Source organism: Nycticebus coucang, chromosome 7, assembly GCF_027406575.1.
Source record: "Nycticebus coucang isolate mNycCou1 chromosome 7, mNycCou1.pri, whole genome shotgun sequence".
NCBI lineage: Eukaryota > Metazoa > Chordata > Mammalia > Primates > Lorisidae > Nycticebus > Nycticebus coucang.
The window spans coordinates 79953107-79969588 of NC_069786.1; the positions used below are offsets into that span (position 1 = coordinate 79953107).

Here is a 16482-nt window from a genome sequence, read left to right on the forward strand (position 1 = left end):
AAATGAACTTCAATTTCTATATTTAAATGCCCTAAGATTCACGTGTTCTTTGAGCAAATGTCTAAAATATACTAATTCTGTAATCATCAGCCTCTATAATCAAAAGCTTTATACTTACAGTTTGATTATGCTAATTAACATTTTACATTGGATTAACAATTCTTAATTTAATCAAAACCTAAAATTTCTCAACTGTAAATACAAGATTCTTAAATAAATTTATCATTAAAAAGGCAAAACAAAAGACAATTGGCTTCATAGTGCTTTTAAATTGACTTGCACCACACATTATGTTCATTCAATATATACAAACCACTTGGTTTTAAATGTTTACATTGAAATATTATTCCACCAAGAGGTTGTCAGTATACTAAGCAACACAAGCTTTATGACTTACAATCTGAATGAATTATAACAAAGCCCAAATCACAGAATGTTGTCAGGGTATTATTCTTCATATCATGACTGTTAGATCACAGACATGAGAATATCACAATCACCTATGGTGACAGAAGTCAAAATAGTGCTCACTTCAGAAAGGAGTATGAGTAGGTTGGATTAGGGGTGGAAGTACTAACCAGAAAAAGGCATAAAAGAATTTTCCAGGAATGATGAAAATGTTCAACATCTTGATTTAAGTAGTGGTGACACGTGAGTATTCACACATCAAGTTAGTAAGATATACACCTAAGTTTTATGTGTTCTTCTGTTGTTCTTTAAACTTTCCAAGATACACACATAGGAGGATAGGGTGATGCCCAGGAACCTGGATTTTAATTTGTATCCCAGTGTAATTCTCAGGCACATTCAAATTTTGGATATATTGGCTTGAAATTTTAGTACTAGACACATGTTTATAACTAACAGGAGCTTTATCTCAATTTCATGAGGACATTATTGAACTGGCTATGAAATAAACGTAGGCAAATTTCAATTTTATCAGAAGTTAACAAGCCTAATATAATTACTTAATATAAGCACAAGGAATCCTAGGACATTTTAGATTCCCTTAATTTCAAAAAGTTTTAAAATTGTTACCAAGTCTGAGCTCAATATGACTTTTATATACTGGCTACAGAACCTCAAATGGAGAGAATTATTTGCTTCACATTTGAATAAATAAATGAAAATAAAACCACTTGAAATCCTTTCCATTATAAAGAAACATGATTTCCTATGCGCAGTAAGACTTCTATAATTGTTATAATTAATATAATGAAGTATTTTTGATTGCTTCATATACTTTCATAAATGCCTTCGATTTTAAAATAGCAGTTCCAAAAATTTCAAAACTCTAAAATGTATATGGTATTTTTAGTCACATTTATGTCTAAAATCATATGAGGACTTATCTTTCTCTTCCTAGAATACAAATTTTGAAAGGCCAGTAAACATTAACCTTTTTAATCTGTGAAGTTATCTGTAAATATGACTACTACTTGTCAGGATGATTGTTAGAAGCAACTTGCTTTGACCAGAATAAGATCGTATAGGTTATATCTTTCTTCATAATGTGACTATTTCTTTACCCCTAAAACTTCCATGAAAATAATCCATTTAACACCCTTCTCCAAAAAAGACAAAATAAATGAAAATGTCATACCCTCGTATGTTTACAAATAGGTCTTCTGCAGCTTTGTGAATGTGGAAAACTTCATCCCGAAAGAGTGATAGGCAAGAGCTACTCTGAAGAGCTAGCTTCCAAAGGTTCAGTGCTGTAGCATCAGTATTTAGGATCCCATGGCACAAAATAAAGCCAACTTTAAATTAAAAAAAAAAAAGCAATACAAATGTAAAAGTACTCCAAAGTTTTTTTACAGTGTAGCTTTTTAAAAATACAGACTCATACCCACAATCACTAAATTCGGGCTTGTATACATGTACATACAACATGCTAACAAAACTTTTCTTTTCCTTTATTTATTTATTTATTTATTTTTTGAGATAGGGTCTTGTTCTGTTGCCCAGGCTTGCTAACAGTGGCGAGACTACAGCTCATTGCAAAAAGCCAACTTTAAATAAGAAAAAGTAATACAAACGTAAAAGTATTCCAAAGTTTGGTTACAATGTAGCTTTTTAAAAATACAGACCCATAACCACAATCACTCCAAAGCTCAAGTGATCCTCTTGGTGCAGTCACTTCAGGTGTGCACTACCAAACCCAGCTAATTTTTTCTTTGTTTTTCAGAGACATTTTTTTCATTATGTTGCTGGGGCTGGTTTAAAATTCAGTACCTTAAGCAACCCTCCTATTTTGGCCTCCCAAAGTGGTAGAATTACAGACATGAACCACCACACCCCGCCTTTCTTTTCAAATTATAATTTTCTGTATTATATAAAATCAGTTCTTTGATATTACACTGAGGAAGGGGGAAGATGTCATTTCTCGGTTAAGAACACAGTCATTTCAATAACAGATATCTTCAGGGAATGCTTATAAAATATTTTAAACCAATGATCAAAAGTTATTAATTGACATATAATATAGTAATCATTATAGTTGTTAAAATAACTGAAAAATAAAACTAATCTACTTTTGTAAATTGTCAGAAGAAATGACAGGGCATCTTACAAGTTAACAGCAATTTATAGTAATCAAATGATTGAAGTTTCAATGACTTATCTAAAGTTATACTATTGAAGTAATAGAGCTGAGACTTGGCCCCAAATAGTAGTTACCATTAAAGCCTAATATTCTTTCAATATATTAAGCTATTCTCTGTTATATGAATTCTAAACTTCAGTAGAACTTCCATAGTTGACCACCTCCCCACATCTTTAAGTTGTGCTAATATTCATAGGTCGCACACATATCACATGTATGAGGTTTGACAATTAAATTTGTGATTCATCCTAAAAAAAAGTGCTAGATACATCATTGCTATATATTACTATGATCAACTTTGAAGTATTCCCCTTGGTCAACTTTGTATCATTACATGGTACACAAAAATACTCAACAATAATGAACACCACTCAGCAAGACACTGCCACATGTCCACATGAATACAGCTGTGAGATACTGATATACCAAGGTTATAAAACATTACCAAGTTGTTTATACAGTGGTGCCAAAGTAAGGACAAGTTCATGGACTTAACTGTCAGACCTCATACAATGACAGCTCTGATAGTCATTCCAGAAAAAGAGTTCCAAAATTGCTTTGAAGGGTGGACTATGTGCTGGCAGGTCTTTCCAAGGAGAAACTTCAAAGGTGAAGCTTCAAATACTCGGCAACAAAGTATGTAGCACTTTTTCAAGATGAGTTCATAAACTTAATTGTCTGGCCTTGTCTGTATCAGTATAATAGGCCTAGTTCCTTATTTTGACCATATCTATGTATCAACCAGTTTGTTATAGTCCCTTGGGTAGTCAACCTCCAGAAGTTCTACTGTACCTCTTTTACCTATTGTTATCTAGTCTAGAAATCCTACACAGGGAATGATTGAGGAAAACTTCCCTGGTATCCCCAAAGATTTAGACATCCAGATACAATAAAGGACACTGAACACCTGGAAGCCATCACCAAAGCATACAGTCATGAATTTGGCCAAAGTGAAAGTGAAGTAGAAAATCCTAGATAAAACCATCAATTAACTTTCAAAGGAAAACACAAGAGACTTCTCAACAGAAACCATATAAGCCAGAAGTTTTTAGTCTTCCTAAACAAAGTAACTGATAGACAAGAATTTTAGTCTGCAAAACTACGTTTCATGAATAAAGGAGAAATAAACTCTTCCCCAGACAAAAGAACACCAAGGGAATTTGTCACTATTAGAACTGCTCTACAAAAAAATTCTTAAAAGCAATGTATACATGAAACAAACATTTGATATCAAACAGTGTAAAAACACCCAAAAGCTGAAATTTGCAGTTCTTATAAAACAGTAATACAAGGGAGAAAATAAATCAACATGATGAAGAGAATAGTACTTCACATATGAATATTAACACTGAATATAAACAGTCTTAATGTTTCAGTTAAAAGATACTGAATGGATTAAAAAAAAATAACAAATATATAGTGTCTCCAAGAAACCCACTTAATGCACAAAGATTCTCATATAGATTGAAGGTAAAAGGATGGAAAAAAAATATTCCATGGGAATGGAAACAAAAGTGAGCAGGAATAGCTATTTTCACATCAGATAAAAGAAACTTTAAAACAACAACAGTAAAAGAGACAGAAACAGTCACTATATAATGACAAAGGGAGCAATTCCACAAGAAGATGTAACAAACATAAATATATATACACTTAAAAAGAAGTTCCCAGATTCATAAAACATAACTTAGAAGATCTGAGCAAAGAAATAAAAAGCAACATCACAATAGCTAGAGACTTCAACATTTAACTGAATGATAAAGATCAATCATCAAGGAAGAAATTAAACAAAGATATATGGGACTAAAAAGGGACTCTAGAACAAATGGACCTAATGGACATTTACAGAACATTCTACCCCAAAGCTCCAGAATATACATGCATTCTTCTCATCAGCATATGTGACACTTAACAAGATAGATCATATATTAGGCCATAAAACAAGTCTTAGCAAATTCAGAATTATCAAAATCATACCATGTACCTTCTTAGGACACAGTGGAATAAAAAACTATATCCAAGAAGAACTCTCAAAACTACACAAATACACTTAAATTAAACAACCTGCAGCTGAATAATCCTTGGGTCACTGATAAAAATCAAGAAGGAAATAAAAAGATTTTTCAGGGCAGCGCCTGTGGCTCAGTGAGTAGGGTGCCGGTGAGAAATCAGCCCCAGTCAAACTGCAATAAAAAAAAATAGCTGCTAGCTGGGTGTTGTGGTGGGCACCTGTAGTCCCAGCTACTCGGGAGGCTGAGGCAAGAGAATCGCGTAAGCCCAGGAGTTAAGAGGTTGCTGTGAGCTGTGTGATGCATGGCACTCTATCGAGGGCCATAAAGTGAGACCCTGCCTCAACAACAAAAAAAAAAAATAGCTGGGCGTTGTGGCAGGCGCCTGTAGTCCCAGATACTCGGGAGGCTGAGGCAAGAGAATCACCTAAGCCCAAGAGCTAGAGGTTGCTGTGAGCTGTGCCGCCATAGCACTCTACCGAGGATGACAAGACTCTGTCATCTTCTTTTAAGACTCTGTCTCTTAAAAAAAAAGATTTTTCAGGGCGGCGCCTATGGCTCAAAGGGGTAGGGTGTCGGCCCCATATGCTGGAAGTGGTGGGTTCAAACCCAGCCCCAGCCAAAAACTGCAAAAAAAAAAAAGAGATTTTTCAAATTGAACAATAAAGATGACACAGATTCCAAAATCTCTGGGATACCGTGAAAGCAGTCTTAAGAGGGAAATTGATAGCTTTAAAAAGCCTACATCAAAAGGAAAGATCACAAATCCACAACCTACTGTCACACCAAAAGGAACTAAAAAAAGAACAAAACAAATCCAAAGCTCTCAGAAGAAAAGAAATAACAAAGACCAGAGCAGAACTAAATGAAATGGAAACAAAAGAGTACAAAACAAACAACAAATACAAAGGATAAATCAAACAAAAAAATGGTTTTGAAAAGATAAAATCAATAGACTAAGATTAACCAGAAATAGAAATGATTCATATATGCTCAAGCAGAAATGAAAAAGGGACATTACCACTGATATCACAGAAATTCAAAATACCATCCTTGACTACTATGAAAGCTTCTACACAAAGTAGAAAATCTAGAGGAAATGGGTAAGTTTTTAGAAACCCACAACCTCTCAAACTTGAATTGGAAATAGAAATCTTGAACAGAACAATAACAAGTAACAAGATTGAAAATGTAATAAATTAAGTCTCCCAACAAGATTAACCCTGGAACCAGATGGACTTAAAACCTGAATTCTATCAAACCTAAAAAAGAAGAACTGACACCTAGCTTATTGAAACTCTTCCATAATATTGAAAAGGAGGGAATCCTCCCTAACTCATTCTAAGAAGTCAGTCTTACCTGACAGAAAAGGACACAACAACAACAACAAAACTACAGACTAATATCTCTCATGGAAACAGATGTAAAAATTTCCCCCCGAAAAACTAGCAAAATGAATCCAAAGATAATTCACCATGATCAAGTGGATTTCATCCCAGGGATACAAGGATAGTTGCAGATAGGCAAATCAAGAAACGTGATTTACTACATAAATAGAATTAAAAACAAAAACTGTATGATCATCTCAACAGATGCAGAAAAAACATTCAATAAAATTTAGCCCCTCTTCATAATAAAAATCTTCAGCGAAATAGGCACAGAAGAAACAAACTTCAAAATAATAAAAGCCACATATGACAAACTCACAGCCAACATCATATTGAATGGGAAACAGTTAAAAGGAACCCTTCCCCCCCCCCCCGCCCAAGAACTAGAACAAGACAAGGATGTCCAATGTCCCCACTTCTAGTCATCACAGTACTGGAAGTCTTAGCCAGAGCAATCAGGCAAGAAACAGAAATAAAGGGTAGACAAATCAGGAAAGAAGGGCTCAAACTCTTCCTGTTTGCCAAGAATATGATCTGACATCTAGAAAATCCTAAAGACAACCCCCAGAAAACTATTAGAATTGATAAATTCAGTAAAGTATCAAAATTAATATATAGAAATCTGTAGTATTCTATATACTAGTAACAGTCAAGCTGAGAGTCAGATCAAGAATTCAACGCCATTTACAATACCTGCAAAGAAAATAAAATACCTAATATACTTAAAAGAGGTGAAAGATCTCTGTAAGAACTACAAAACACTGATGAAAAATCACAGATGACACAAACAAATGGAGAAACATCCCATGCTGATGAAATGAAAGAATTAACATTTTAAAATGTCCATAATGCCCAAAGTAATTTACAGGTTCAATGCCATAACCACCAAAATACCAACATCATTTTTCATAGATCCATAAAAATAATCCTAAACTCACATAACCAGAATAGCCACCCAAAAGGGTAAATAGTCAAAGTTATCCTAAAGCAAAAAGAACAAATCTGGAGACATTTCATTACCTGACTTCAAATTATTAACCAAAATATCATGGTATTGATATAAAGGTAGACATAAAGACCCAAGGAATAAAATTAAAATAAAACCATATAGTCAGAACCAACTGATTTTTGACGAAGCAGACAAAAACATTGGGGAAAAGACAACCTTCAACAAATGAGGTTAGTAAAAGTGAACAGCCACATGCAGAAAAATAAAACTGGATTCCTATCTCTTACCATATACAAAAATTAACTCAAGATGTATTAAGACTTAAACATTAAGATTTGGAGCCATAAAATCCTAAAAGAGGCTTGGTGACTAGAGCTCAGTGGGCTCAGAGGCCCCAGAATATATGGCCGGCAGGTTCAAACCTGGCCTGGGCCTGCCAAATAACAATAACAACTATAACAATAGCTGGGCGTTGTGGCAGGCGCCTGTAGTCCCAGCTACTTGGGAGGCTGAGGCAAGAGAATCACTTAAGCCCAAGAGTTTGAGGTTGCTGTGAGCTGTGACACCACAGCTCTCTACTGAGAGCAACATAGTGAGACTGTCTCCAAAAAAAAAAAAAAAATCCTAAAAGAAAACATTGGAAAAACTCTTCCACACATTGATTTAGGGACTGAATTCATCACCAATACCCCCAAAGCAAAAACATCACCAAAAAAAATAAATAAATGGGACTTAACTAAAAAGTTTCTGTCTAGCAAAGAAAATAATCAACAAATCTACAAAATGGGAGAAAATATTTGCAAACTACACATTTGATAAAGGACTAATAATCGGAGTCTATAAAGAACTCAAATCAGAAAACACAAATAACCCCATTAAAATGTGAATGAAAGATAGGAACAGCTTTTTTTCAAAGCAAGAGAGCTATATGGCCAATAAACATATGAAAAAATGTTTGACATCACTAAGCATCAAGGAAATACAATTTAAAATCACAATGAGATACTGCCACCTCAATCCTGCCAGAAAGGCCATTATTAATGAGCCCCAAAATTATGTATGTTGGTGCAAACGTAGTGAAAAGGAAATGCTCATACACTGTTGGTGAGAATGTAAACTAGGACAACCTCTATGGAAAACAACATGGAGATTTCTTGAAGGAATAAAGTTAGACCCACCATTCCATACAACAATACCACTACTAAGTATCTACCCAAAGGAATGAAAACAACACCTGTACCTAATGTTAACTGCAAAGATATCAAATCAACCAAAATGCCCCTCAACTAATAACTGGATAAAGAAAATATATGTGGGGTGTGTATGTGTGTGTCTGTGTGAATATATACATACACAAACGTACACATTCACACACCATGGAATACTACTCAGCCATAAAAAGAAATTAAATAATGTCTTTTATAGCAACTTGGATAGAACTATAAAACCATTATCCTAAGAGGTATCTCAGGACTGAAAACACAAATACCACATGTTCTCACTTATAAAAGTGGGAGCTAAATATAGTATATATAATAGCATATATATGGTCATACCATGATATTATGGACAGTTAGAAGGGGGTGAGGGATAAAAATCTACCTATTGGGTACAATATACACTATCCTGGAGATGGATATACTGAAAGCCCTGACTTTAGTATAAGACAATTCATCCATTAATAAAAACATTTTTACTTTTAAATTTTGAAGAAAAGTCACTCAAACTCTTGAATGTTATAATAGCTGCATTATTATTGTGACACTTTTATAGGTAATGTGCCATTTATCTTTTTATTCTTAGCTCCTTTAAAAGGATCACTACATAAGCAAGCTAACTCTTTAAGTAGGTAAAAAATTGCAGAGTCATACATACAGAAGAATATTTAACTTCTCTGAATTTCTTTAAATACATAAAATTATTTTCATACAAGGCTCCTAAAACAAGCTACTTTTATGATACAGCACACAAAGAAACAGAATCCCTCAAGAGAAATCTTATTTATAAAACATTTTTGCCTAATGTACTAATTTTTTATCCTAATCTCCGAGGAAAGTGAGATTTCATTTAGTGTCCTTTATCTCTTTACTTAGATTTATAAAGTACTGACTATTACTAATAAAATGTTATAGATTATCGCGCCGTGCCCCTGGTTCAGTAAGTAGGGCGCAGGCCTCATATGCCGAGGGTGGCATATGGACCCAGCCCCGGCCAAACTGCAACAGAAAAATAGCCAGGCGTTGTGGCGCGCGCCTGTAGTCCCAGCTGCTCGGGAGGCTGAGGCAAGAGAACCGCGTAAGCCCAAGAGTTACAGGTTGCTGTGAGCCGTGTGTCGCCACGGCACTCTACCTGAGGGCGGTACGTGAGACTCTGTCTCTACAAAAAAAAAAAAAAACTGTTATAGATTATCATGTTTGTTTTTAAGATATAGGTTATATTATGGGGGAACCATACTTTGAACCAATCTAGAATAAAGCTCTACAGAAAATAGACTATCTTCTGAAGAAAAATGCTACCATGGGTATTGGCGACATAAAGAGATGTACAGAGTTCAAGACAACTCCTAACCTCTACATTAGCGCTACTCAAGGTTCATATTGAAGGCGGCACCTGTAGCTCTGTGAGTAGCGCGCTGGCCACATACACCAAGGGTGGTGGGTTTGAACCCAGCCCGGGCCTGCTAAACAATGACAACTGCAACAAAAGAAAATAGCTGGGCATTGTAGCAGGTGCCTGTAGTTCCAGCTATTTGGGAGTCTGAGGCAAGAGAATTGCGTAAGCCCAAGAGTTGGAGGTTGCTGTGAGCTGTGACACCACGGCATTCTACCAAGGGTGGCATAGTAAGACTCAGGCTCAAAAAAAGGTTCACATTGGAAAAGCAGCAAAACTTAAGAGTAAATATTCTTTACTTTGGCAGTTGTGGTTAGCCCAAATCTGTCTTCTCTGTGCCCATATATCTTCCTTAGGGTACACCCTGCTTCCTTACCCACCTCCCTGACTCATTCCACAAAGCTCTGAAATCAGCATTCCCATTTAAAATAAAGAGTTGGGGGCGGCGCCTGTGGCTCAGTGAGTAGGGCGCCGGCCCCATATGCCGAGGGTGGCGGGTTCAAACCCAGCCCCGGCCAAACTGCAACCAAAAAATAGCCGGGCGTTGTGGCGGGCGCCTGTAGTCCCAGCTACTCGGGAGGCTGAGGCAAGAGAATCGCTTAAGCCCAGGAGTTAGAGGTTGCTGTGAGCCGTGTGACGCCACGGCACTCTACCCGAGGGCGGTACAGTGAGACTCTGTCTCTACAAAAAAAAAAAAAAAAAGAGTTGGGAGAGATAGTACTATGTGACTCCAGAGGTCACTCGTGCCAGATAACTCAATCAACCCAATTATTCAGCCATACATTTGTAAACATAAGACAACTAAGAATCACCACAAATTTTAGCAAAATTTATACATTGAAAGCTGTTTTTTTTTTAAATCAACTCTAGAAAAAGCATGAAAATCTCTATTATCTTTACAGAAGAAAATGTAAACATCATGAACCTGGTATGTAAAAAGTAACAAAAATGGCTAAAGATCTGTAGTGTGTGTTAAATTCTTCCTCTTTCACAATAAAAACATTACTTAAAGTGATTTTATCAACTCTAATATACAAATATGTGAGTCTTTAAGTCTTTCTTACTTCATTTTCTAGTAATTCTAATAATTCATTTTCTTTATTTTATTAAAGAATCAGTCCGAAAAGTATTAAGAAGAAAAATTGTTCCTTTACCATAGTTTGAGAAACATGCAACAAAACGTCAATAAATAATACAGTTGTTTCCCAGTATCCACAGAGAATTTGTTCAGGAATCCCTCTAGATACCAAACTCCAATGATGCTCACACCCTTAAATGGCAGTGTTTTAAAAATTATCTAAACATACTCTTCCCACATGCTTTAAATCATCTCTAGATTACTTGTAGTACCTAATATAATGCGACACATATCACATCATTTCATTGACAAGGACTCAATATAGTACCTGGCATGCAGTTTATAAATTCAAGTTTTGCTTTTTGGACCTCTGTGAAATTCTTTTTTTTCTAAATATTTTTGATCTAGGCTAAGCGCAGTGGCTCACGCCTATAATCTTAGCACTCTGGGAGGATGACGCAACTGGATCACCTAAGCTCACGGGTTTGAGATCAGCCTCAGCCAGAACCAGAGTGAGACCTTGTCTCTAAAAATAGCCAGGCGCTATACAGTCCCAGCTACTTGGGAGGCTGTGGCAAGAGAATCACTTCAAGCCCAAGAGTTTGAAGTTGCTGTGAACTGTGACACCAGGGCATCCACTCAGGGTAATAAAGTGAGACTCTGTCTCAAAAAATAAATAAATTAATTAATATTTTGGTCTATAGTTGGCTAAATCCAACTATAGATATTGGGGGGTGGGCAACTGTACTATATAAAAGTTAATAAATCAAAAACAGTAATAACTAAAAACCACAAATTATTCAAAATTATTCTCCTCTGTCAATGAGCCTAAGAGTAGGTAGAAGAAATTTAACTATATTATAGCAATTCCCATTCTATATTAAACCTGCATATCCACTTCCCCCACAGTTGTGAGCATCTTAGGAGCAGAAATTAATAATTTTATCTCTTGTGCATCTAACAATCTGTCAAACATATGAGTCATTTGTTATAGAAACTGAAGTAAATTAAAACCAAAAACTTTAACTGATGTGATATAAAGATGGCTTAGCCTGTTAAAAGTAATAGGATTACTTATTATTTTTCTCTAAAATAAAAACCTGAGGGGGAAAAAAAAAATCACAAAACTGACCCATTTTACTTACAGATAATCCATTTTTCCATTGCATCCAAAGAGAGGTATTCACAAGGCATCTTTAAAAAAAAAAAGAATATATACATTTGTTTTTAAAAGAAATTCTAAAAAAGAAAATAGTATATTGAATCACTCTCCTACCTCCTGAGAATTTACCTTCAATTCTTAGCTCACTACAAAAAAAAATTGAAAAGCTGGATAAAACTTTTGTAATTTATGCTGAAACTTAGTCAATAAGTGACAATGAAAGCAGTGCTTCTTTCTCATTTGCACACCCTCACATCTCTCTAAAAAATACTATTACTAAATTGTCCTTAATCTGTCCTTAAATGACAACTTCTCAATTTTTCAAGCCTATTTCAAAGTTTACAATATTCCAAAGGATAAAACTGTAATCAAAGTAAAAGATTTATTTGCCTGGATGCTCACTGTTTCACCAAAATCAATAACTATGCTTATGTACAGAGTGGCCATAAAGTTCATATGCAATTTAAAATTTATGGCCGCCCTGTATTATTCATGTGAATGACACCTATGTTCACATACACACAGAAAAGATTGAAAAGAAATATAATTATGATTTCTCTAGTTAGTAAGATTGGAGTGATTTTTGGTCTTTTCTCAAACTTTACCATGATAAAACAAACATAAAGAAAAATATTCGTACTATTAACTTACTAATTTAACATTAATTTTTGTTAAGAATCAAAGAACAAAAATCTAAATAGTATGACTTAACCAATGAGCATTTTATAATAAACATCACTGATAATACTAATTATCAAAAACACACAGCAGCATTACTTAACTGGTATCTTTTTAAAATCATTTTTTCATTCAAAAGTAAAAAATAAAACCATACCGTATCAGATTGAGCAGGATTAAGCATTGTGCTAGGTGCACTGATGAGACTCAATAATTGGGCATTTCTCCACTGGTCAGCTGAAAGATTCCTTCGAGGATATACCATCTGAAGAGATATAAGTGCATCTGAAAGAGACTAATTAAAATAGGAAAAAGAAAGTTAAGGAATAATTTTTTTTCCTTTGCTATTTAAATTCCAGCTATAACTGCTATGTATTTTTAATTACTCTAGCATAAAAAAACAAGGACCAATTACAACCATACTCCTTATAATACTGGAGTATTATATAAGGCTTCCCTCCGCTAGATTATTTTGGTAATTTTATAAAAGTTACATAGATTCTGCATTAGAAGCAGCAGCTTAGCTCAGGAAGTCATGTTATTTTCTTAAGGGTTTAAATGTGTGGTAATGTGGTAATCTTGAATCTTTACTTCAAAAGGAACAGAGAGCCTATTCTCACCCTTTTACAGATACACTAGGACCTGTATAGTTGATCGCTTCCCTACACCGACCACCTCAAGCTCACCTGATTTTCATAGAATGGTCATGCCACATATGTACTTTTGAGTACAGCCAGCCTAGTTCCTTACATTGACCACTTCCATGTGCTGACCAGTTTGTTACAGTCCCTCAGATGGTCAACTTACAGAAGTTCTAATGTTTGAGTTTCTACTTGATAGTTCTTGCTACAAGAAAAAGACTTCAGGGTTATGAGGCTAAATGTTAGCAGAGCGTTGAATGTTTTATGTTTCTCTAAAGAATATCTTATAAGTCATCTGTTTCTTGCTTGCTTTCATTTGTCCTTTGCTATTCATCCCTGCTTCCTAAAAATTCTTTAATTTGGCTGCACATAATTTGCCAGGGTAGTTTCTTCAGAATACAGAATCCAGGGCTCTAATCTACCACAAATTTAATGAACCTGAACTTTGGGAGAAGAACTCCAGAACCTGCTAATTTTATTAAGCTCCACTAAGTGATTCTGACATAGCCAACTAAGAATGTTTTAAAATTAAATTATGCTGATTTGATTTTTAAAATCCTGGCAGAGGCATAATACCCCTCTTACCAAAACTCTTGAGACATCACATCAGAAAAATATTAAGAAACTCATCTAATTCAAATGAACAATTCTATGTAGTTATCAGTAATCTACTATACACTCAACATTGTGCTAACAACTCTAGAGAACTTGAAAACATAGCCAACAGCCATTAAAGTAATTTTCATCACATAAATGGAGAAGAACTAAATTCCAAGTGGGGCTACATAAAACAAGACCATATATGATTAGGGGAAAAATCAGAAATGAATCCAGAGAGAAAAGAGGAGAGGAACAGAAAAGACAGTCTGACTGAGGAAAAACCACCACCCATCTCAGACAGACAGGAGATGACCAGAACTCAGTATTTAGAAGAATTCTGCCACTTCCATCTATAATGCTGATGTTTTTTATTTCAAAATTGATGTCATATACTAGCTTCTTGTTTTACATCAACAAGACATAAAACCTATACAGCTTTGGAAAAGTATCTTCAGAATTTTCATGGGAAACAGAAAACAGAAAAAAAAAATTCCTAGTGTTAACTGTATGTTAAGAAAAAGCATAGATTTATACAAAGCACTATATTACTAAATAGCCTATCACTGAAAGCGAACAACAGACCAAGATTTTAATATCCAGGGCTTCAGTTCTGATTTTGTCACTATTGTTGCCTAATGACTCACCCTGTCATGATATAACTCCAGCCCTCAATCCTTAGTTATACCTATAAATTTTCCTTGAAGTGCTCAGGAACTAGTTCTGTGAATTAGCCTACTGCAGAGAAGTCATAATGGCAAGACTACTTACAACCAAAATTATTTCACTAAGAATTAGTTTTTAGGCTCAGCACCTGTGGCTCAGCGGCTAGGGCACCAGCCACATACACCTGAGCTGGCAGGTTCAAATCCAGCCCAGGCCCGCCAAACAACAATGACAACTCCAACCAAAAAATAGCCAGGTGCTGTGGCAGGCGCTGTAGCCCCAGCTACTTGGGAGGATGAGGCAAGAGAATCGCTTAAGCCCAAGAGCTTGAGGTTGCTGTGAGCTGTGACACCACAGCACTCTACCCAGGGGGACAATATAGTGAGACTCTGTCTCAAAAAAAAAATAATTATTTTTTAATATATTTAAAAGAAGAGATTTCAAATTATTTCCACAAACTTGTCATTTTTTCTCATTAAGAGACTATAATAAAGCTAAAACTTATCAAATACTATAAATCTAAATATTTTTAAAGAAGTAATTAATTTAATTCTTATAACAACCATATTACTCCATTTTTACTTATAAGAAACTTGCCCAATTTTATAGTTAGTAATTGGCAGAGCTGGTATTAGAAGCCAGGCAGACTGGTATGAGAGTAGACATTCTCAAAAACTATATAATTAGTCGTCTACCTCCATATACTTTACTGAAATTTAAAACTATAATGAAATCAACATATTCCTGAGTCTCTACAGACTATTCTAAAATATAACTACAGCAGACCCTCCATGGTTGACCAATTCCCTACACTGACCACCTCCTTAAGTTGATCTAATTTGCAAAGACCAGACATGTAAGACATTTACTCAGTGGAAGTTTCTTATGTGAAATCTTCCGTGTGCTGACTGACCAATTTGTTACAGTCCTTTGGGTGGTCAACTTACAGAGGATCTACTATAATTAGTTCTCTGGTTCACAATTACACAAAACCATACATAACTATTATTTATATTCCGTTACAATTTTTTCTAAAAAAATGTATCACTTTATCTAACTATGTACCTAACTATACATGCTTATTCTACCTCATATACCTACTATAGCCTATCTAAAAACCTAATGTTACCTTGCTATGGGGTACAAATTCTTCCATCATCTTCTTTAAAGGGTTTTCATAATCCACAATCATCTGGCCAAGACGTGGGTATTCTCGGTCACTTCAAATAGATACATCAAATTTTAATGAATCGTAAGCTATCAAATTGAGAATTTTAGAAAGATTTTTATAATGCAAGTCTACCTTGCTCCATGAGTCATTTCATGAGCGTAGTTGTATAATCCAATGATTGCCTTCCTTTCTTCAATTCGAGATAGCAGTATCATTAGTGTTGTATAAGTTATAATCAAATCTAAGTAGTTCTTTGTTAAATCAAAGTTTACAGTCTAGAAAAAAAAAATCAAGTTCAACTACTCCCCATTTCTCAAACTTTTAAACATCCATAAAATTGCCACAGCAGCTACTGAAAGCTAATAATTTTCCATAGTTATTTATTTTACCCCCATTTCTGAAATTCTATCTAATTCCTTTCCCTAAAAATATATTTAAAATTTAGGAAACACAGATGACTGTTTTATATTTGTGACTCAATTTATGGTAACAGAGACATTTTTCATTTTGATTTCTCTCTTTTGATCCAGAAAATGCCATATGGAAAAGGCTATTAAGTGTGCCTTTTTCTTTTTTTTTGGCCAGGGCTGGGTTTGAACCTACCACCTTTGGCATATAGGGCTGGTGCCTTACTCCATTGAGCCATAGGCACTGCCCTGGTGTGCCTTTTTCAAAGAAAAATATTATCCACATAACTTTTTAAAATTGGGCCTACTAAAAATAAAATACTAAAATTAACATCTATTTTCCAATATGTGCAAGACTTACACTCAGGGACAATCAAATAAGTAAAAAAAATAAAGAATTTATTATAACTCTTACTTAAAAAAAATAATAAAACAAGCCTAATTAACAATTGTAAAACTTTATATGCTAGTGATATATACTTTCTCTAAAGAAAAGTAATCAGTCCCTGACCTTTTCTGGA

The 16482-nt window shown here is 34.8% G+C and overlaps 1 protein-coding gene across 4 annotated transcripts in view; it reads right to left on the reverse strand.

Moving 5' to 3' along the window:
* NCKAP1 (NCK associated protein 1) overlaps nt 1-16482 on the reverse strand; it is a 122794-nt gene that overhangs the window by 64592 nt on the left and 41720 nt on the right. For all 4 annotated transcript variants that reach the window (XM_053596670.1, XM_053596671.1, XM_053596673.1 and 1 more), the window contains 5 exons: nt 15687-15829; nt 15513-15603; nt 12637-12774; nt 11785-11833; nt 1604-1760 (listed from right to left, as the gene is read on the reverse strand). In XM_053596670.1, coding sequence (XP_053452645.1) covers nt 1604-1760; nt 11785-11833; nt 12637-12774; nt 15513-15603; nt 15687-15829 — 578 coding nt within the window. The remainder of the gene's footprint in view (nt 1-1603; nt 1761-11784; nt 11834-12636; nt 12775-15512; nt 15604-15686; nt 15830-16482) is intronic.